Source organism: Nyctibius grandis, chromosome 14 (assembly GCF_013368605.1).
Source record: "Nyctibius grandis isolate bNycGra1 chromosome 14, bNycGra1.pri, whole genome shotgun sequence".
NCBI classification, from domain to species: Eukaryota; Metazoa; Chordata; class Aves; order Nyctibiiformes; family Nyctibiidae; genus Nyctibius; species Nyctibius grandis.
Window position 1 is genome coordinate 13508226 of NC_090671.1, and position 21875 is coordinate 13530100.

The following is a 21875-nucleotide window of genomic DNA, read 5'->3' on the forward strand; positions in this document are numbered from 1 at the left end:
GATCTTGTCTCCATCTGTGCGTGGGAACCAGGCATCTCCCTCGGCCTGTTCAATCCTAAATGGGCAACAAGAGCCATGTGGGAAAAGTGTGATGAGGATTGTGTGTCACGAGCATTAGATGCTTCCCCGCCTGCGTCCCAGTTAATTAACGAAGGGTCACTTGTGCAGCCTTTCCTGCAGTGCTGCAGACAAGTTTCCACAGCTCCTGTTTGAGCTGGTGACCCAGAGGTGAAGGTCTCTTTTCCACTACTCATTCTCTGCATGTTCAACCTTCCTAGGAGGCTGTGCTCTTTGACTGGTGAATCCCAGGGAGTTTCACTGCCGTGCTTTGAGACGTGGCTGCTCCTGTAGAGGAGGAACTGCCGCTTCACAGATCCATGGGATGTTCACCTCTTAATTGAAGGGCTGGTTTTGGTGAAGGCGTTGTCAAAGCATTTGTTTGCACGTAGATCCAACAAAGCTTTAAGTAGAGACTTTTCCTGTGAGGTGTGCATGGCCTTTTAGAGGTGATTTTATTTTATTTTTTTTAAACTCCTTTTTTTCCTTATTCCAGTCTGGTTTACGTTAACTCTGGAAGGTGTTTTCTCCCTACGTTTTCTTTCTGTGGGATTTTTTTGATCTTTCAGTAGCCTTAATAGTAACACAACAGTGCCTTTAGTCTACTTCTGTCTTTTGTGTAGTTTCTGGTTCAGCTTTTATGTAAACTTTGAATAAACCGTATGTGCTGTTGCAGTCTTTAAGAACTGAATTTGGTAACAAGTCTGGTGTTTTTCACGCTGCAGGGAGTTGGTTGCAGACAGCTGGTATGAAAGCTTTGTTTCACAAGGGGAGAGGTGGGGGAGCATCTCTTCTTTTTAAAACACTTGTGTTGCTTTCAGAATAAGATCCCTGAAGCCTTGCAGTGTATTTATAGGCTTGTATCGTCGCGCAGAGCATGTTACGCTATCCTCTGGGGCAGAAGTGCTGGTTTCGGGTTGCTCTGTCGAGCACGGTCAACAGCTCTGGGTTCCTGTCCACACGTGTGCTGCTCAGGGAGCTGGGCTGACCTGCCGCGTTGGTACGGTTTGTTTGGGTTTTTCAGAAGCTCTGCGTGTGAAAAGGCTTTGAATCATAATTTAGGTGCTTAAAACAAGGTCCCGGATCATCACAGCCTGATCAGTTTATTAATCTAGGCTAAGGCCTTAACATTCGAGAGGATCCTGACATGTTCGTAGGTCTCTGTACAAGAGGGTCTTTGTGCCGCAACACTTCCCGGGTTCGTTCGTGAGTCGCCAGTGTAGACATGGTCTTTATCAGAGCAAGAGCCCAGGCCCTGCGAACCTTCATTTATGCAAATTAAGTTAAACATCCAACCTTTGCTTAAAATAACGTTCAATTTGTAAAATAAATAAATGAGGGTTTACAGTGCATTTGTTGGGCAGGAGTGTTTGCTTCTGGTGTATGACTGATCTTTTACTTTCCAGTTCCTTTTCAGGAGGTGCATACCTCAGCCTTCCTGGTGAAATCAGTCGAGATAACACATTCCTTGGCAGGTGTTGCAGTTCCCATTTGCCAGTGGATAACCTTGATTTTTTTTTTTTTTAACACTTCTTAATATATAATGCTCATGACGGAGGAAAAATGTTTGTCTGTTCTAGTATCTCTGTCTTCAAGACTGAAATATTATTTTTAAAAGGAGATGAATCAAACAGTGGGGAGAGTTTTGATGTAACTCCAGCACAAAGCTCCCTACTGTCGTGTGTGCGATGTGGGCGATATAACATCCCTCCACAAACCTGGAGTCCACGACTGTGGGAGGATCTCAGGTAAGGAGGATGAACTAGGTAACCAAGAAAATGAGCTGCCTTAATGCTTGCATTTAAAATGAGCTCTGCCTGGGATTAGTATCCTAGGGCTGCACCTGGGATTAACTTTGTAGGTACGAACAGTAAGATGCTGAAGTGTGGCCTCCTCGCGAGTCCCGCACACATTCACTCAGTGTAAAAATGTTTTTGTTCCACTTGCCTGCCTCTTTGCTCCAGCTCACAATGCATATAATCTGATTCTCTGAATGAACCTTTGTTTGGGGAAATATTGTTAGTTTTGGCTCTTGAAGAGCTGAGCTGACAGGCCCAACTCCCCAACAAAACAGATTGGAGATTAAAAAACAAACTAAAACCACGCCTTCAAAAAAAAAATGCTGGGGAGAAGCCAGAAGTTCTTTTTCGGTGTTGCTGGAAAAGCTAATCTATTTAGCTACTGTACTATCAAATCAGATTTTTTGTTCTATTGTTTAAGTTAAGAGCCTTATTACCAACACATGCAATAAAAGGAGGAATCTTAGTCTACCTCGGAAGATTGCATGATCACATACAGGAAGGAATTGGGGCGAGGGGATACAGAGGACGTGGGTTTTGAGGCAGGAGTTAACACGGCAAAAAAGAGGTCTTTTAGCACAAGGGCAGTGGGAATCTGTTAACTAAACAGGAAAACACAATACATTTCTGTAGCTTGTTCCTGTAAACTGAATTTACAAAACTCAGATTTGAAAACAAAGTAATTTACTTACAACTCCAGTATACAAGACCCCTATGGTCTGTATGAGAAGTGATTCCTGCAGGTCTGCGGTAGCTGCTTTTCAAAGTATCTCTGCTGTGTTTGCTGAATATATATTTGGGCAGCAGGGTCAGGCCTGTGGAACGAGCTGCAGCACTCAGAGGTTTATATTTAAATTCCATGTACGATAGATCTAGGCCAGGTGCTATCCGAGTGCAAAAGGAAAAAATAACTTCTCCTGAACTAGAGAGCCAGCTCTAGCCAGAGATTTTCTTTGCCCCTGCATGTCAAAACAAGTGAAAGAAAAGAGGGTAGAAACGAGGGGTTTACGTGCAGAGTACAGCGGTATGTAAAAAATAAAGTGTCCCACTTCTAGCACTGTCACTCTCACACTTCATAGCTGTGGGTATATAATTCAGTCTCACTGTTTCCTTGTTTTTAGGCAAGAGATCATGCATTTCTTCCCTCACAGGGTGTTTTAAAGACCTCTTATTTTGTGCAGCATTTAGTTCACTACAATCACAAGATAGCTTGCCAGCTGAAATTCCTTGCTCAGCAACATTTACATGTCATGGTGCGGAGAATGAAATTCATTTTTTTCTGAATGGGGGAAGGGGATTTTTCAGATGGGTATTTACGGCAAAGTCCTCCCCTATTGTCTTCTATTGGAAAAGGATTTGAAACGTAATGCTATGGCACTGTTTTGACTATTTCTGAGGGAGATAAAGAATGAGGTACTACAAATTGAATCAGAAACAACTTAATAAAGCATTTGAGCTGTATAAAAAACGTAGGTTCTACTGTACTATGCTATATAGTTTCTATTTAATCAATCAATTCAGTTTATTCAAACCACCTATTAAGTGAAGGTTGTGTAAGCTGACCAGACCAGCCTTCTGAGATTTAGTCTTGTTTTGGGTGGAATTTATCTTAACGTTTACAACTCTCCTTCTCTGCCCTTCAGTGCTCTTTGTAGAAATCAGTGTTTCTTAAAATGCTGGTGTTTCTTAATGCTAGTTAGTAACGAAAAAACCCCAAACAGCTCCTGGGTTTGCACACAGATAAATGTCCATTTCTGTCCAAATCCAGAGGGGGGTGGTGTCACATGCTTTTATGCTGACCAAAGTCCATCTTAAAATCCTCTGATTTAAGGGAGGAGAACAGGGGATTCTTCTGTTGTGAGTCATCTTATATCCGAGCTTGATCCTGCTTCTACTGATGTCAGCAGGAGTTTTTCCATTGACTTTATTGATTGAATGGTTTTTCAGTGTGTTAGAGAGCTACTGGTGTATATTTGAAGTCATCCTAACAGCTGTGAATGGTGTCTTATGAGCCTCATATCTGTTAAGGAAGAAGGTCGCCCATTTGCCTTGTCCCTACATGGTCAAAAGCAGCACTGAAATATCCTGGAAGATCATTCATTAACTGCTCTTCTAAATAATATTAGTTAGCCATATTCTTCAAACGCTGTGCATTACTGATCACCAGTGGAGGGCAACTCTTTAACATACAGTCTTTAAAAAACAAAATCTATGGAGATGAGAAGGGAAGAACCCTCCATAGGTACTTTATTCTGGGTGTTATTAATGTAGAAGAAAATTAGGAGGTTCTCAGAAGCAAAACTTTGCATAAAAATGGACATCGCCAGGGTACAAATGTGTTTTGTAACATGTTAGAATACATACCTTCTGCCTAATTACGTTTCAGTTTATTGAAGAAAAAATTAAAAATCAAATGTGTTTAAGGGAATCAGGTCATGCTTTCACAATGGACGTCTGTATCTTGTGCTTTGCTGCAAATCTTGTGATGTTTGAAGGTTTGTAATTGTTTTTAAACCACAGCTGCTTCCACTGGAATTTAAAAATGGAGAGAGCTGTGTTACTCTGACAGATCAGTGCTGTGTTATCTGTTTGCCTGCTTGGATCTCAGTTGTCTGAGGTAGTTCCTGAGCTGGGAAAGAGCAGTCAAAAACTTGTGAATGGACTCCAGCCTCGCTTGGCATACCCAGGGCTCAGGGGCAAGCTGCAGCAGATGGAAGTCACAGCCTTGATTGTCTGTAGCTTCTCTTCTGAAAACACCAACTCCTCCAAAGGCCCCTGTGTCCAAGGGGAATTCCAGCTCTGTTGGCTGTTCAGCTGAAGGTTTTCTAGTTGGTTTGCTGTGATCAAATCACCTGAGGACACTGGGTCTCAGGAGCTGGAGATTTTTACATGGGAGACTGAACTCAGCTGCTGGAATGTATTGCACATTGTACACCAAATGGTTTTCAGCCACTTTGACTTGATCTGTGTTTGATAGGGATGAAGATACGAAAATCACATATTCCTCCAGCATTGCTTACATCAGCTGGCACACCCTGGGTAGCACCGACACCCTCAGAACACAACCGAGAGCCTAGTTCCCTCCGCGCTCCTCTCCTTGGGCACATCTGTGCAGCACCAGTATCCTGTAGGTTATGCCAGTGGCTGGTGTGGATGCAGCTGCTCCAGCTTGTACCATGCAGAATTTGGCCCAAGCCTCCCTTGGGACGCTCTCCTCCTCCCCTCTTTGGAACCAGCACTCCTGCCGAGTTGCAGCAGCTGTTGTAGGAAGAGCGAGGACCATGTATGCCCTGATGTTATACGTGTGCAGGTACATTGTGACCGTCTAGGTGGATGGCAAGTTGCTCTGCATTTCTTGCAGGAGTCAGCGTGGTTTTAGGAAACCAGGAGCTGGCAGGAGCAGCAGCCAGTGGGGCTCTCCATATGTTTTTTTTGTTGTTGTTTTGCTGCTTTAAAATCTGAAGATGGGTTTCAGTTAGGCAGCTGCTCTCATCACAGCGCTGCTCAAAGTAATTGACTTTCCATTGACTTTGGAATTTGGAATAGTGTCTAAATATTATTGTCAGCTTCATGCTGATTCCTCTCCGCTGAGGCTAAAGTTGTTTCACTTATGACCTCAAGCTGGACTTGTGCTTTGCTCCCATGGGAACTAAAAATAATAATTATTTTAAGAATAGGTTCTTAATCACTTCCTTCTTTTGATGCGCTACTTTTGTTTAGCATTTTGTAAGAATGTAATAGAAAATGTTTTAAACTATTTATGTTTTAATTCCAATTTGAATTGGCTCTTTGAAGATGCAAGGAGTGTACAAGAATTAATTACAATTCCTTTTAGTTTTTTTTGTAGGAACGCATTTGTTCTTGTTATTCTGAGTGAAGATTATTAGTTTTGTTGCTTTGGCAAACTGTCCAGTCACACAGAGCTATGAAGAGATGAACATTAAGTTGACAGATTTCTTAGTCAAAGGCATGTGGGCATTTTGTCAGTGTTAGTGACACATCAGCGTGTTAATCTCCTGTCTCCAAACTGTTGATACACGTATGAGAAACAGAAAAAGATGAGCTTTAATCTGGGTTTAGAAGGAATGATAAGACAAGGTATGCAATATTTTGAGGCAGGGCTGTCTGTGCAGTGAACGCTGTGAGGGTGATGAGGTAGTTTGCAGAGATGGGGAAAATATTAAACAGATGGAGCCCCACTGTCTGCCCTGACCCACAGCAGCTGGATAACTGCAATAAAATACTTAATTGGGAGATCTTTCCAGAAACTGAAAGAGTCTTGAAACCTAGAAGTGAGGTTTTGGGAGATGCATTTCAAAGAGTGGCATATGGGTGCACTAGGGCAAAAAAAAAATTTAAAAAAAAAAAAAAAAAATCCAGAAGGGCTTTCTTAGACTTCAGTGAGCTTATAACGTGTGGTTGTACTGAGTGTCTTAGAGCCCAGCTATGGAGAACAACATGAGAATGTTAATAATTGCTTTTCCTATTCCTTGCTAATAGTTTACATGGTTTGCTATTACTTCCAGTCAGTGAAGTTGCTTGCTCCAGCAAGTCTACTTGCCTTAGAGGGAACCAATGTTCTATTTTGTGTACCCAATTTTGTTTGTACTTCATTTCCTCTCAAGCACCAGAGTCCCTGAGGCTGCAGCAGAGCTTTATAGCACGGCGTGGAGGGCTCAGCGTACGGCATCCACACCCTGAAGGGGCAGCTGGGCAGGGACCGTGGTGAGCACAGGGACCCGCAAGGTTGTCACTTCTCTGCTCTCTGGCTGCTGTGAGTTGTCCTGTTAGTGCAGTTGATACCTGGTCTCTACACCTGCTTCCCTGTGCATACAAAAGTATAACAGTTTATTTTTAGAGAGGATGTGGAGGCTGTGAGGACTTTTTAGTTGGTTTATAGCATTACAAGTTTTATTACAAGTTTTCTTTAAAAAGAGCTGCTACCAGGAGGTTTCCCAGACCAAGTAGGAAAATGGGAATCAGCAGGTCTCCAGCTTCAGACCTGCCTCTGCACGGCCTTGGGCAACCCTGGCACTTCTGTAGGATGTACTTCCTATTCTCACAGTGATTTTAGAGATTAAGTGTAAAACAGGGACTTTAAAGGAAGAATAATTCACCTCTTTGAGTTTATTTGTACTGAATGTGTAATAGGAACCGTACAGTGGCCTGGCACAGGCCAGTTTGAGTACGTCTGTCTCTAGTGCTGCTGCAGTTCATGGTAGAAGTCACTCCTGATTGACCAGGTGCTCGGTGATCTTTTCTGAGAGGGCAAAGTGTTTGGAGGTGACGTTGCTCCTGTCACTCATTTGTGTACTCTTTACTACAGAAGACCTTAACTCCTTACCTGATGCTCGTAATGTTTCAAGATGAACCTGTTGCCTTTGCATGTGGTGTCGTATTGATTGCAGTTTGTATTGCTGGTCCGCTTCCCTTGTGGCAAGGGTGCACAAACAGTCTAAGGAGACGTAAACTAGGAAGATGTATGGCTAAAACCACAAAAAATGAGAGGGAGAACCTGGGGATGGGCACAATACGTATGCTTTAATGTGTGGCTTGAAATTTACTACATTATGAATATTTCCTACTTCCTCTGCTCTGTCGGTAGTACGGATTAATGATTCATAAAGGTGTGTTTTAAGGGCTGGGTAGTTTGTGTTTATACAGTTCTTACTGGAGTCCCTGTTGCTTCTTTCTTTTTCCTTCCGTTTCCCTCCCACCTCCCAAGATTGTTCACACATAAGCCATTTCTCTTTCCAGCCTTCCCTTTCCTTGGAGAAAGGTTACTATTTCTAGTCTGTTGGTGATCCTTTCTGCCCAGCTGTGTTTACCAGCGTTGTAGAGTTGGTGGGTGATGGCTTTTCTTGGGCCACAACTGGCATTTCATTCTTCCTTTCCAGTGTTACCAGCCTGGAAAATCAAATGGAACTGTGGAAATGAACTTGTGTTGACTTGATACAGCTCCTTGGCACAATCCAAGCCAAAACTATATGTGGCCAAACATGCAAAAAACCTCTAGGCCTCTAGGCCAGGCCTAATTTTGAGCACTCTTCTTCTCAATCGATAAAAGCTCATAGGCTGGCATTTGAGAAGGTGGGATACTGGCAAGGAGAAAAGTGTGGGTGAAACGAATTTTAGTCCTGCTGAAGATACTTGTGAGACCAGTTGTGGCAGTTGTTAGCAGGCAGATGAGAACTTAAAGGAGTCTTGAAATCTGGACTCGTCTCTGGCACCTAGATCAGTAAGCTGTGGGCAGCGTATGGCAAAAGCTCTCTTCCTTTTGCAGTTTTAGGGGGATGCTTTGTCTTGAAAGGACTGGGAAGAGAAAAACTGAAAGTAAAATTGTTTGTCATCTGTTTTGTTTCAGTGGGAAGCTGGTTTCACCAAAATGGAAGAATTTTAAAGGCCTGAAGCTCCAGTGGAGGGACAAGATCCGGCTCAACAACGCGATCTGGAGGGCGTGGTACATGCAGTGTGAGTGGCGCGCGGCAGTGGGGCGCGAGCAGTGGGCGCGTAAGCAGCAAGAAAGACCTGAAATTACTGTCTAATGAAAAGCTCAAAAATCTGCTGAAGGCCCAGATGTCTCAGAGGCTGCGGCAGTGCTGTTGGATCAGTGCTGTCTTAGAGATGTCCACACAGGGGCTGTGCGGAGCGGTCCAGGCGCAGCCTGAGATTTCCCCATTTACTGTTGGCTCTCTGGAAGGAACCCTGGCTAGATTTTTTTTCCACATCTTGCCATTGAAGTGACAGGGCTCTCAGATTTTCAGCCCTGAGCACTCAGATTTTCATTCCTGTTTCAGACTTGGAGAAGCGCAAGAATCCAGTGTGCCACTTTGTGACTCCACTGGACGGCTCTGTTGATGTAGATGAACATCGTCGACCAGAGGTATGTAAAACCTGAGGAACAGACTAATGAGCTCTAGAGTTTATACAAGATTTTCTTGCCCGCTAGATATGAGAGCAGCATAGCAATTCTTTGCTCTGATGTCTTTATTTAGAAGGAACCATTAATATATAAAGCAGGTGTGCTTTTGTAAATTTATCGTATTGAGATGATCAAGGTGCAAGCAGAAGGACATTTATTATCTACGTAACTTAGGTCTATGTTCTAGTTTAGTGAAACATAAGTGATAGAAGTGCAATTTAAATAGTTAAGATTTGGGCAGCCACTGCTCTTTTCTGGCTGGAGATTGCTGAAGTCAGTGTGAAGTCAGCAACAACTGTTTCCAGGATTGAATCTAAGTGACCCTGTTGTATCTTTATTTAATTGATGAGGTGTGATTTCTAGACAACAAGCAATTTCTTTTTCCCTGTCAAGGTAATTTCACAAAAAGAGCAAATAGGAGTTTGTGTACTTTCATTTTTGTGCTCTTGTAAACATAAATGAAAACTAATATTTGCCCTATGACTCCTTGCAGAAAACCAGTGAGACAATATGTGGTGCTCTCTATACTGCGTAACTCTAGAATAATTTAGAACTCAGAGGAGTTCCAGATGAATTTGTGGAACTGTCTCAGGTTTTTGAAAGAGCAGTGTTGATGTTTGTGTTGAAAGATGACCCTCGAACACAAGAAAGTTGTGTTAAGGCTCTCATTAGTCTGCTGTCCCCAACTTACACGCTGCTATCTATGATACATTAAAGACCCGCATTGTTCTGATCCTTTTGTTGCTATTAGTATGTGACCTGCAAGGTCACGCTTCTCCCAGAGCTGGACATCAGGTTTCTATTGCTTTGTGTCATTCTTAGCAGCTTTTGTGTATGTGTGTGCACGTTCTTGTAACCTTGTGAAATTCTCTTTGCCTGTTTTCTGCAGAACAGCGTCATATGCTTTATACATTATATTGTAATATATAAATATAATAATGTATAAATGTAATGTATGAACTCATTTTAAAGGGATTTTTTGCCATTTCTTAACTGTTGGTTATGGTTGAGCTGATGTGGGAGATGCTGACAGCGCAGTCAGACATCATCTCTTGTTTGTTTACTAACTTCATCTTTCCCACAATACTGTCAGATTTGGTCTGTGATAGCTGAACTCTGGGACAGCGTGGGCTGCTGATACAGGAGCTCAAACAGAATTTGCATGCTTTCTTTTGCATTTTTTCTGCCTGAATATTTGCTTGGAAATTTATTGAACATTCAGCCATTATGTGATTCCGTGTAATTCATGGTATGTGTTTATGTTCTCAGGCCATTGCAACAGAAGGAGAATACTGGAAACGAAGAATTGAAATAGTCATCAGGGAATACCATAAGTGGAGAACATACTTCAAGAAAAGGGTCTGTTGGTTTACACAGTGAAAGTAGCTTACTTGAACTTGATCAGTACATTGTTGCTTTTTGAGTTTTGATGTCACTTTTGCTAGCATGCAAGAATACTTAAAACAGATGATAAACTAGTACGGACATACTCATCTGATTAGTCCCACGTAACTAATAATTATTATGCAGGGACTAATTGTGCATGATTGGGTCTTAAAAGTTTTGCAAAACCAGGTCTTCCATTTGCATATACAGGACCTATTCTGATGTTAACATCTGTTTTGTTATCCTTTTGCAGTTACAGAAACATAAAGATGAAGATCTTTCAAGTTTGGTCAGGGTAGGTAATACTGCTGATAAGTGGTAGCATTTATGCTTGTAGAAGCTGCAATAGGTAACAAAGCTGTAACATGCAGTAGCTTGAATTGATTAAAATCTAAAGACAAGCATCTTGCTTAAGCCTTAATTAAGGTTAGACACCTTAGTGTTTCTGCGCCTTAGAGAGCAATGTCAGACTTGTAGCTTAAATTGGATGGAGGAGAGGTTGAATGTAAAGTGCAGTGATAGAAGAAATGAGAATTAGTATTGGGTGCCCAGAAAGATCAATCTCTTTGAGGGCTGGCACATTGTTTCATCTTGTTACTGAGTTGTAGCTGGCACTACTGCCTTGATTGTGTAACTGGATCTGTTAAGATATGTGTGCTGCACATTGCAGACCTTCGTGCTGCCCACAACATGGGCAAATAATGTCCTGACATCCTAAAAAAGGCAAAATGTTTAAAGGAACAATGGTATCACCATTTAGTATGCTCCCTAAAGCCATCAAACCTACTTTGGGCATATAAACTGATGATCAGAAGCACTGTTCTGATTTTCTTTTTTTTTTTTTTGAGCTAAGCATAAATCTGTATCTGTTCCAGTTTCACAAAACTCTCAGCCGTTTTGGCTGTGAGCTCCAACGCACCATCATGGTATGTTGGTGCAGTTGCAGCTGCGTGTTGGCTCAGCCACAAGAACCTGACTGAGTGTGCTTTTACTCTGCAGCCAATGCAAGGCAATGCAGTTTAGCTTAGCCTGTAGTGAAGGATGGGTAAGCCAAGTCACATTATGTTGTATTTTTCATGGGCTAAAAGTGCCCACAAGAATATCGACATACCTTGTGCAAAGTCAGATTACAATTACACTTAACTGCATGTCAGAGATTCAGATGTACTTCGAGATAGGAGTTGTTTGCTTTGAGTTTTTGCTGTGCGTGTTATCTTCAAATCTTTGTTCAAACCAAGGGATTGTTAAACTGCAAAAATATACAAGTAATCAGTGAAACTAGAAAGTGTTGAAGTAATTATTTTGCCTCATGTCCTTCTAGTCAACATCTGTTTTTTGGGCAGAAACCTTTCCCAGAGTATTGTGGTATTCTGCTGAAGTTTTCTGTTGTTGCTCAAATCAGTGAGCTGAAGTTGTTGGTGTATTAGAAGTACCACTGATCTGTTTCAGTCCATTTGCATGGCTCCTAAAGGAGAGTTTCTTTCTCTAAAAATGTGAAAAATTAAGACTTTTTTTATGTATCTGCACCAGACTGCTTTGGCGTTGTCTAGGCAGCCTGACTTTTCTTCCTTTCCTTTGGCAGGATGATGATGTGGTTCTCTGGCAAAAAAGAAGGTATGGCAGAGAAACCCCTGTCCCTATGGAGGAAGGCAGCCTCTTGGATGCAGATATGCTTATGTCCGAGTTCACCGACACGCTGTTCTCCACGCTGTCTTCACATCAGCTGGTTTCCTGGCCAAATTCCAGGGACATAGGTATCTGTTGGCTGTTAGCTATATTGCAGTGGGAACCTCTAGGAGAAGTCTGGTTTGTTGCTTTGCTGCTTTTCTAGTCTTGCCTAATAAATTTATCTTACTTCGCTGATACAGATAAAAATAGGTCAGAGAATGTAGGTGTCTTATGCTTTACAGGTTATGGAATCACAGTTATTCATCCAAATTTAATTTCTGTCTTAGCTTCTTATGCGCTGCTCCTAGCATTGTCCTCTCGTGTTGCTCTGAATAAATCTGTAATAAGCCATATTTACCTTTATCAGTGGTGAAGGCATTGTTATTTATCTCAAAGCATATACGTGTGTGTGTATTTTTAAGGGAGTGCGTGTGTATTTTTCATTGGATGTGTCCCTTAGAACAAGTGCAGGTCACATCTTCTGTAACAACAATCCCAAGAGCTATGCAGTTCTGTCTAATGGGGCAGCAGATGTCCACTATGCATCATCCTTGCTGCATGGGTCTCTAAGCTGTCTGAGCAGCTCCACAGTAACTGCTTTACATGAAGTGTACGTGAGGCAAAATCAAATGGATAATGGTTACTTTTAAAATACAGTGCTATGAGCTGTGGTGGTTCAGGTTGTGCTTCCCAGCAAGTCTATGTATTGTGCAGCAGGAGCAGGACAGGAGGTTTGGGAGCAGGAGGCGTCCAAGCTTGGCAATTCCCAGTTGTTAGTCAGAGCCTTCACGTTTCACCTCTTCCATTTTCCTAGTTGAAAGTTTCATTCCCCAATGGTTTTGATTTCAGAACTGTGCTGTAGTTCTGAAGAAAAGCAGATGCTCAGTTCATTTCAGCAGCAGTTTTTCTGTAAACATCCTGGCCAAGCCTGGCTGTGGAGCGTGTGTTGGTGTTCTAGCCAAATGCTATATTCCTACTGCTGTTACTGTGTCAGTGATGTGAAGCTAACCTAATCTGTCTCTTGAATTTTCCAGCACACTTAGGAAATGCTGACATGATTCAACCAGGGCTTATTCCTCTCCAGCCAAATTTTGATTTTATGGATACTTTTGAGCCTTTTCAGGGTAAGAATCGGATATATAGTCAATTAATTTCTTTAAAATTGCAGTGATTTATGAACTAGTTTTTAACAGAAGATTAAACGTAGCAGATATCTACTGTCTTCAGAAGGCAAGAGATTTGAGTGAAAAGTGAAGAACACTTGGTATATGTTTTTATTGTTCATTGTTTCAAGCAGATGCATATGTGGGTAGACTCCCTTGTTACTTTGACCCCAGTCCTTTACTTACCTGGGTTTGAGAGTCACTTTAGGATGGTTTATTCCAAGGTTTGAACCTGGTTGTTAATTTACATTTCAAGAGAGTAGCATTTAGACCTTAAGTCATCGAGTAATTAAAGATGGAACATCAAATGTCGACAGGAGAACTCACAGAATCACTAAGGTTTTCCCATTTAATGCTTCTTAGTGATTAAGTGATTTAACACTTTGTTTGCCTTGGAACATTTTCTGGTACTCTCAAGAATTACATATGACGTTAAACTACTACTGACAACTTTGATGGTTATGGATCTTCGTGGAAGTCAAAAGTCATACCTGTTTGCTGGGCCTGCATGCAGTCTGCATCAGATAACTGAATTTTGTGGGACTGCATTGAAAATCAGCTCTTGACTTTCTATGTGTAGGTGAACCTTAAACAGCAGGCTGATTTTTGTATTGTCCTCAGCTTGCATGAAAGTTAAAGAAGACTGCCCTGAAGAAATCGGTTCCTCTGGACGACAACAATTCATTGGTCAGTCAGCAGCAGTTGTATGAAGCAAAAATCTCATGGTTTCATTATTTGCTAAATAATATTTTTATTCCTTTCAATTTTAGTATCTAGCAATGCTGTACCTTGAGTATGAAAAGTAGAAAATTAATAGATGACTTTTCATATTTCAGATTTATTCACACCCAGTCGTTCCAGCAGTTATTTCCCTTCGGTGTCTGCCGTCAGCTCAGCTACAACAGACAGCAGCAGCCATTCTTCCCAGGTAAGAGAGGTTCTCAATGTTCAAAACAGCCTCATCTCAGACACATACGTGCTATGAAGACTCTCAGACATGAGCCATGTCCTTCTCAGAAGGAGTTCAAACAAGAGTTGCAGGGTTCACGTCTGAATCTGTAAAATTTTTCTTTTCTGTCAGTCTCCTGCCCTGCCGTCAGGTTCATTGCCCAACACGCTTCCGGAGGGGAACATCAGTGATGGACTGATTGCTTCCTCAGTACCTGCTCCTGTCATTCCTGATGTTGGCACTGAGCAGTGTTCCAGCATTAGAAGCGAGGAATCTTTCATCCAGCCAGCGGACTTCACTCCCAACTCGTCTCTCAGCGGGCCACAAACTTTTGTGCCAGTGTTTCAGACACCCTTGCCAGTGCTTCAACCTGCGACACAACAGCACCAGTCCCCGGTGCCTGCAGTGCCTCTGAATTCTAGCGTAAGCTCTCCACCAGCTGCATTTACTGCACCACAAACCCAGAAGTTTGGCCTCTGTGAATCTACGGTTATCACCCACACAGCTTCTGCTACGTTGACCCACAATGCCCCTGCCACCACCTTCAGCCAGAGCCAGAACCTTGTCCTGGCAACGCAGCAGCCAGGTGCAGGAGCACCTTGTAACCTGACTTTCCAGACTGCTGTCCTGCAGGGGCAGCCTTGGGCCCAGCTGCAGTTCCAAATTACATTTGCACTCCCCAAAGTTGTTCCTCTGGCCAGTGCTGGGACAAGGCCCAAACAGTCACAAAAAATAGTGCCTGATCCGAAGCCTGAAACAGTGTCCTTATTGTTAAAGAATGCCTTCGTCACCCCAGGTGAGAAACACTGGTGGGGTGATGTTTTTCTTTTCTGAGTAGGACTAGCAGGAGGAAGAAACCTTCTTGCTTTTCTTCGTTTACATAATAAGTAAAAATCTAGCTTCCTGAGGGTGTCCAAAGAACCCCTGAATCCACAGGTGTGTGGCTCCACCGTTCAATGGGATGCTCTGGACTGCTGCGAGGACTGGAAGCAGTTTGGTTGTGAGTGTGAAAAGCTGACCTGTGAAAGGGGGTATCTCCTTGTAAAATTTGTGCTGGGCTGTATAGATGCATCAGCACATGGGATGACTAGAGCTCTGTGCTCCTGCCCCGTAGAAACCTTGGTTTCCACAGTAGAGTAGGAGATGGTAGGGAGATAGTGTAGGATGGAGAATGGCAGATGTGTCCCTGTCATTGACTCATCTGCTTGCCCTGGACAAGTCACTCTGCCTGCCTGTGCCTCGTCACACTCTGTAATACCAGGGTACTGGTGTACATCCTTCGGTAGCGCTGCGGATGTATTCTGACGTTCATCTTAGGTGTGTCTGAAACTCTTTGAGACAGAGTGCAGCGTTGGCTAGGGAGCAGCTGTTGAAGTGGACCACAGCATTGGTCCAGGTGGAAGCATGGGGGTGTGCCTCTCATCCACCTTCAGTGCTCCCTAGCAGGAGCAAAGTGATGAGAATCAGCCCTTCCAGTGAGGGAGGACTAAGAACAGGCAGGGGGAGCTGGAGATCTTTGTCTCAAGCAATCTACAGAATCTTGAGATGCTGTCAGGAGCACGTAGATTTCAGTTCAGACTATGAGTGCCAGATATGCTGGGACCTCCACATTGGGTGTGATTTGGAGCCGTTGGCACAGCACAAGGCTAAGAATAGCAAACGTGAGCAGAGAGAGTTTTGCTTGTGGTGGTTCTTGTGGGAAAGCTCAAGGCAGGGCAGGACAGGCAGTACACTTTTTCTTGGGATTATTGCACACTGTTTTTAGACTTGTGCTGGCTGGGGGCCAGGTGACTTCAGCCACCTGAAATGTGCAACAATAATCCAAGAAAAACCCTGCCTGGAGGAGTATTGTTAAACAGGCTTTACTAAGGAGTAGGTGTGTCTGCCAGGGCCTGGCGTTGTGGTTACCTACCAAAAAAAAATAAATCACTGTTCAGGAGCAGAACAGACCCAAGGATCTACTTCTAGCATGTTACTGGGAACAAGTTGGTCTGTGATTAATAGCACTAGGGTGTTAATGGCAGTGTTTCTATCTATAGTACAATATAAAGCAAGAGTCCATGTACCTTCAGCAGTCAGGACATGCATTTCTCACCTAGTAAAGCATTGTAGGTAACTAATTTTCAGAATTAGTTTGCTCCTAGCTTTCTTAGTGCTTCCTAAGTTGTTCCTCACACCATATATCACTTCCCTAATGCTTCATCAGTTACTTCTAGACCATCACAACAAATGGCTTTGTTTCTCATCTAGATTTAAAGTTGTGGCTGTTTTTCATTCCTGGTAGTGGTGTGTGTTCAGGGATCACAGTGTTCCTAAACTACCAGGACACCAAGCTCAGAGGTCAAATCCAAGATTTTATGTAAAGACTGGAGCTTTATTTTTGGCAATGGAATAAACATCAGGACTTGTAACTGAGGCATTTTTGCCTGTTGTTTGTGTTCAGGACAAACAAATCATGTCATTACTATAAGGCAAATTGCATTATAACCTGTGTTAGGAAGGGATGTGTAACATTTACTGACTTGTAATACAAGGACTCAAAAAATCTGTGCAAATTGTGTCATCAGGTGCAAGATTTCACGTGGGAAAGAACTCTGCTATCACCACTTCAGGATAAATGTTCTGATTTTGAGAGGAAAGTCTGCAAAAGATACATGTGTAGGATAGAAACATGAAAAATGTAAAGGGGCTTCTAAATACGTGTTGAGATTGTTACAGTTACCCAAATGTGAAAATGGGAAATACCAAGTTTGTGCAGCAGCATTAGTGCATTGGTAAGAGTAGGCTCTTTAGCTCAATAGAGATGTGATAAGTCTGGCTAAACATTAGTGAAGAGCGGAAGGGTTGTGATTCCAGCTTTGTATGTGGGAATGCTCAGACAAAGAGTGAACTCCCTGTATCACTGACGGTGCTCTCTGCCAGATATACCCACACAAGGGCTGACACAAGGTTTGGGCAATCCACAGGCCTTTCTAATATGGGCTATACAGAAACTTCAGTTGATTCAAAACACAGTTGCTAGTCACAGATGACACGGTAGGGGAGAGGACATCAGATATCCTGCGCTGTCTCCCTGTTCTGCTGTGTGTGTCCTTCAATATCCTGATGCTAAACTGCAGAGGGGGAGGTTGGCAGTAACTGAGCTATTGTGATGCTTTTTATACATCATGACTTTATTAGTACAAAGGAGAGCTGAAGCCAATACAGGCTAGAATGAAACTGAGTAAGTTTGGTTTAGTTTTCTCAGAAAGCATAGAGGAGCTGTGTCCTTGCATGATTCTTCCCTTAGTAACAATATAGGATGGTTAGTCATGTTCTCTCTGAAGTCTGGGCAAGAACAATGTCAGCATTAATCCCATGTTAATAACTGTACATCTGCATTGGTTACATAGAGATCTTAAGAGATTTATGTTAGACTTGAATACTAGAGTGGTGAAAAAAACTTTAGAGCAAGGATCCTGATTCCTGTCATGGGGGCAAGCCTCCTGTACAGACTTTTTTTTGAGAATTTTTTGTAACTTTCTCCGTGGAGACAATTGCTGCTGTTCACAATTATCTCTAGCTGTCTAACACTGCAGAGCTCCTGGTTCTTTAGCCTGTTTTCTGGAATTTTGGTGCTGATTCCCGATCACATTTGGTTGTCTTGTGCTTGTGGGTCATGTAAAGCAGCTGTAAAACCAGATAGTGAAACAAGCTAGTAGATTGAAGTGGTGAGGAAGATAATATATATACAAGGAAGCATGAAGTATTGAATATGCATCCTTCAGTTGGTTTCTGTTGTTGACCCTTTCTGGGTCAGCAGAGCAAGCCTGAGATCCAAGAAGTATGGATGTGAGAGGAGAGGTGAAGATGCTCTTTCTTCGTCAAACCCAGCTCTGACAGAATGAAGACACTTTGCACCTCCCTGATTTACTAGGTACCTCTGTAAATTCACCTCGAAACAGTGCCAGTGATGTTGGAAGCCTCAGAAATAACTGGTGTGTTAGCGTCCTTTGTACTGGATTAATGGGATTGAGATTGTCAGAAAACTGGTGGCACTTTGTATTGCAATGAAATAGTACCAAATAGGTGCCCATTAATCCATTCCCCTGTTCAATGACAAGTTATTTCATACAAAATAATCTCCAGCTTTTTTATTTGTCTCGTTAACTATTCTAACTTAATTGTGTTCTTCAGCTGCCTTTCAGGGACAGTCCAGAGCTGTGATTGTAACTCCAGCACCTTTAAAAAGAGAGGGGATTTTGACGCCAGCCACGTCTCAGTCTAATGTTGCAATTGCACCAGCTGGAATTGTCGGAGTAAGGAGAAGAAAAAAAAATATGTATTTGTTTTCTAGGCCTGTTATTTGCAAGTAGTTAGAGCCGTAATGTGCTCAGGAGGGCAACTAGTCTGCTAAATCTCACCTGTTACCCAGCATATGTGTCTGGGCATTCAGCATTATGTTTGTTTGGTTTTAATTTAGCTACTTTACGGGCCTGGAAGCACTATCTAGTCTTCACAGACTCTGTCTCACACGACAGTAAGATTACAAAGAGGCATGTATACACAGTACTGTGAATGGGGATGGTTTGTGCTTTTTCTTAATTGTGCAGAAGCTGGAAGGAACCCAGATGTTACCTTTCCATTTACATGTCGGAAAGCATGCCTTGAGTATATGAGTGGGTTTCCCAATATGTTGTATGCAGGAAGATGGAAATAGATTTTAGTATATTATGCTGTTGATGTGTTGTAATACTGCTTTAAGTTACGAAAGGATACTGGTCTCCTGCCAGAAGTCTGACTTCAGTGACTGCCAATTCCTTATATATTAGCCCTTGTTTCATGTCATCAGATTATTAATCATGTGTTAATTTGCTACTTTTAGTGAAAGGCAAGGTAACAAATCTCTCTCTGTTTTTTTTCTCTCTCACCCCCTTCTTTCTCCTTTCTCTCATCCCTTCTCTCCCTCTGCCCCCATCTCCCACGTCCTGCTCTCTTTTTCTTTCTCTCTGTTTTTCTCTGTGCTATTTCTATGCTGTTCCCAGGCTCCCGGGGTGACGGAGTTCCGTAGTAACATTCTGGTTGGTCCAGCACAGCAAGCACCAAGTAGTCAACAAACCCCGTCCACAGTCTCACATCTCTTCTCTCCTAGTGTAGTCCAGGATGTGTTGGTGAAAGGAGAACAAACCCCTTCCCACAGTAGCAGTTCACAAGTTCCCTCACCTACACCTAGTAAGTGAGAAAGCTGTAAGCATTCTCTCTCCCCTACACATGTGTGTTTCCATTGGTTAGGCAGGGTGTAAATGGGCCTTGAGGATCCCTGGATAATTTTTGAAGGAAAAGCTTTTTAGGCCCTTCTACCCTGCAGCTTCACTTGCATCCAGTTGTTTGCAATTTTTGTCTTAAACTACTGTGCAGCGTTCCCACAGACTGCGATTTTTGTGCTTCCTGTAAGTAGCTCCTTTCTAAAAGGACGTACTGTCCTAGTCACCAAGAAATTAAACCCGTTTGAAGGACATCTGTGTAGAAAGTGCTCAATAGGTTTGTTGTTCAGTATCATAACTATAATTTTGATTGGAGGATCTCAGACACAATCCTTGTTGACAGTAGGTAAGTGCAAAGACTCCTTTTGCATGCGTGTTGATAGTGTGGCATCTGGGCTGGTTTTGCTGGTAAATTACTTGTAAGTGTTACTGTCATGTCCCAGGCCACTAGAGCCTCGACTGGGGGAGCCCAGCAGGACGATGGAATTGCAGCCTACGCGTTCAACATGCCTTTGCTGAAATGTGTGTGTGTGTGTGTAAGGAGTATTCCATATTGCTATTTGGGATGTGTTAGCCTTGTGCCATGAAATACTAAGCTTTCCCAGCAATCTTGATGTTTTCTAGCATGTGGTTGATGTATCAATGAGTATAATTTGGTTGCTGACTACATTTCGGTTCAATTCTGAATAGAAACTTCTCAGCAGTTACATTTGCTACAGAAAGTTGTTTGTTAATGTGATTTGTCTTTTTTTCCTTTGTGAAGGCCGAGACTGTCAGAATTCAGGCCAAGCTTCCCCCTGCACCTCTGAGCAGAGCCCCAGTCCACAGTCTCCCCAGAACAGCAGCTCAGGAAAACCTGATACTGACCCTAATGTGGCTGCATTTAAGGTGTGTGTCCTTTCCTTTGAGGTGCTTTTCTTCTATGCCTTCATAGCTACTTTTCTGCCCTGATGTCTGAGCATGGACTAGAGAGCAAGTTGTGCTTCAGGAACGGTGGAGTATTTGTGCCTTAGGCTTAGCTTGTGCTGCTCTGCTTAATTTAAAATGTGAGACTTATCTGCTCTGCTCCTCGGGGTTGTGTCACCAGAGGGGCCAGGCTTAACTGTACCTCTGCAGGTCCTTACGGTCATGACAGCAGTTCCTGCTGTGGCTGACAGGAGTATTATGACAGGTCTCAGTTTACTCGGTCAAAGGTTTCAGGCTTACTTTTCTAAACCATGGCTTTTTGCCATTGTTCTCTTGGGGATCTTCAGGTCTGCAGGGCTCTGGCCATCGCTGGAGGGGGGGGTTCTTGACCTGATGAGTGAGTTACATGTCTCCAGTGATGACAGCATCACATCTCCACAGAGAAGCAGCTCCACAGACTCTACACGTTATGGCTCTAAAACACTTTGAGAATTATTGGGGTAAGAACTCGGTGGTCTAGAGATAGCACCTGAAAGCTGGCTGTACCTCGTATGCAAGCTGACCTTGTCAGAACACTTTCTGTGGTGGTATGAGAAACCTATCCACAAAAAACAGCCAATGCAGGAAAATCATCTCTAACCCTCTCATTCATTCTGTTGTGAAAGGGAGTGTTACTTAACCATTTTGCGAGTGCCAGCCGCCTTTTGGCTTCTCTGTCTTCGTATACCCTATGAGTTGATGTCAGCTTGATTATTCCCAGGGCAGAAAGGTAAGTTTGAACATTTGCAGCTTGTGATTGCACTCAATTCTAGCTCTGTTGCAGAGGAGAATCAGGACTGTGACTTGCTGAGCGTGCTGCAAGTTATTTGTCAAAGTTTGCAGTTCTTTGCTTGGCGTAAATGCTCACAATCAGCAGTTGCAGCCTGTTCTTGCTGCTGGAGAGCAAGTTAACAAATTATTAGGACTGGCCGGTGGTGGGAAAGTGGCCACTAGATGGAGGAGTACCCTTAAAAGTAAGGACACTGCAAGGAGGTAGGCTTTATAGCCATTTTTAAACTCACCTGCTTTGAGAGGAATTGCTTTGGTGCCTGCTGTCATTAACTGCTTTATACGACGAGAGAAACAGTGATGTTTGCCAGTCTCTAGATGTATGTTCTTTTGCTCCTCTGCATTGTTAGTTAGACACAGTTCTGTATTCTGGGCTAACATTGTTTTTTTCAGTTTGGCAAAGCATAGAGGGCGCTGGAAATCTCAGTTCTGGTCTTGAACCTGCATTTTCTGTGTGTTTAGGCAGCCATGTAACCACTTTATTACACTATTTTCCTCCATTATAAGATGGGGTGACAGTGCTGGAAAGCCTAGCTCTGCTGAGAATGCATTCTCAAAATGTAAACTCCTTATTTTCTTCCAAGGATTTTGGTGGAAACAACTTCTAAGTTTTCAATGCTACAAATGAAAATGTTAATTCCTGAAAAAGCCTTTATCCTCAGGATAGGCCAGAGTTGTGGATTCTTTTTTCTTTATCTTTCTTATTTTCGTCAGACTGCCTGTTTACATCAGTAGACATTATGTATGTATTAGGAATAAATTATATGGACTGTTTTAACCTTAAAGTCTTCAACAAGATCCTAACTAATTACATGCCTCAAAAATTGGAATTTGACTTCAGGAAAGGAAATTGTGTAACAGTCTTAAATAAGAATTTTTACTTTAGGAATAAAACCTTACAAGATTTGGAATTGAGTTTAATAAACTGGACACTTCTTTTTGATAACTTAAATC

General features: G+C 42.6%; 1 protein-coding gene across 3 annotated transcripts in view; it reads left to right on the plus strand.

Moving 5' to 3' along the window:
* Positions 1 to 21875, plus strand: part of MLXIP (MLX interacting protein) — a 49169-nt gene that overhangs the window by 14652 nt on the left and 12642 nt on the right. For 2 of the 3 annotated variants that reach the window (XM_068412175.1, XM_068412176.1), the window contains exons 2-12: positions 8221 to 8327; positions 8654 to 8739; positions 10048 to 10137; positions 10418 to 10459; positions 11747 to 11918; positions 12867 to 12956; positions 13832 to 13923; positions 14077 to 14740; positions 18121 to 18242; positions 18969 to 19155; positions 19951 to 20075. In XM_068412175.1, the coding sequence (XP_068268276.1) occupies positions 8221 to 8327; positions 8654 to 8739; positions 10048 to 10137; positions 10418 to 10459; positions 11747 to 11918; positions 12867 to 12956; positions 13832 to 13923; positions 14077 to 14740; positions 18121 to 18242; positions 18969 to 19155; positions 19951 to 20075 (1777 nt within the window). The remainder of the gene's footprint in view (positions 1 to 8220; positions 8328 to 8653; positions 8740 to 10047; positions 10138 to 10417; positions 10460 to 11746; positions 11919 to 12866; positions 12957 to 13831; positions 13924 to 14076; positions 14741 to 18120; positions 18243 to 18968; positions 19156 to 19950; positions 20076 to 21875) is intronic. The other variant, XM_068412177.1, reaches the window with a different exon arrangement.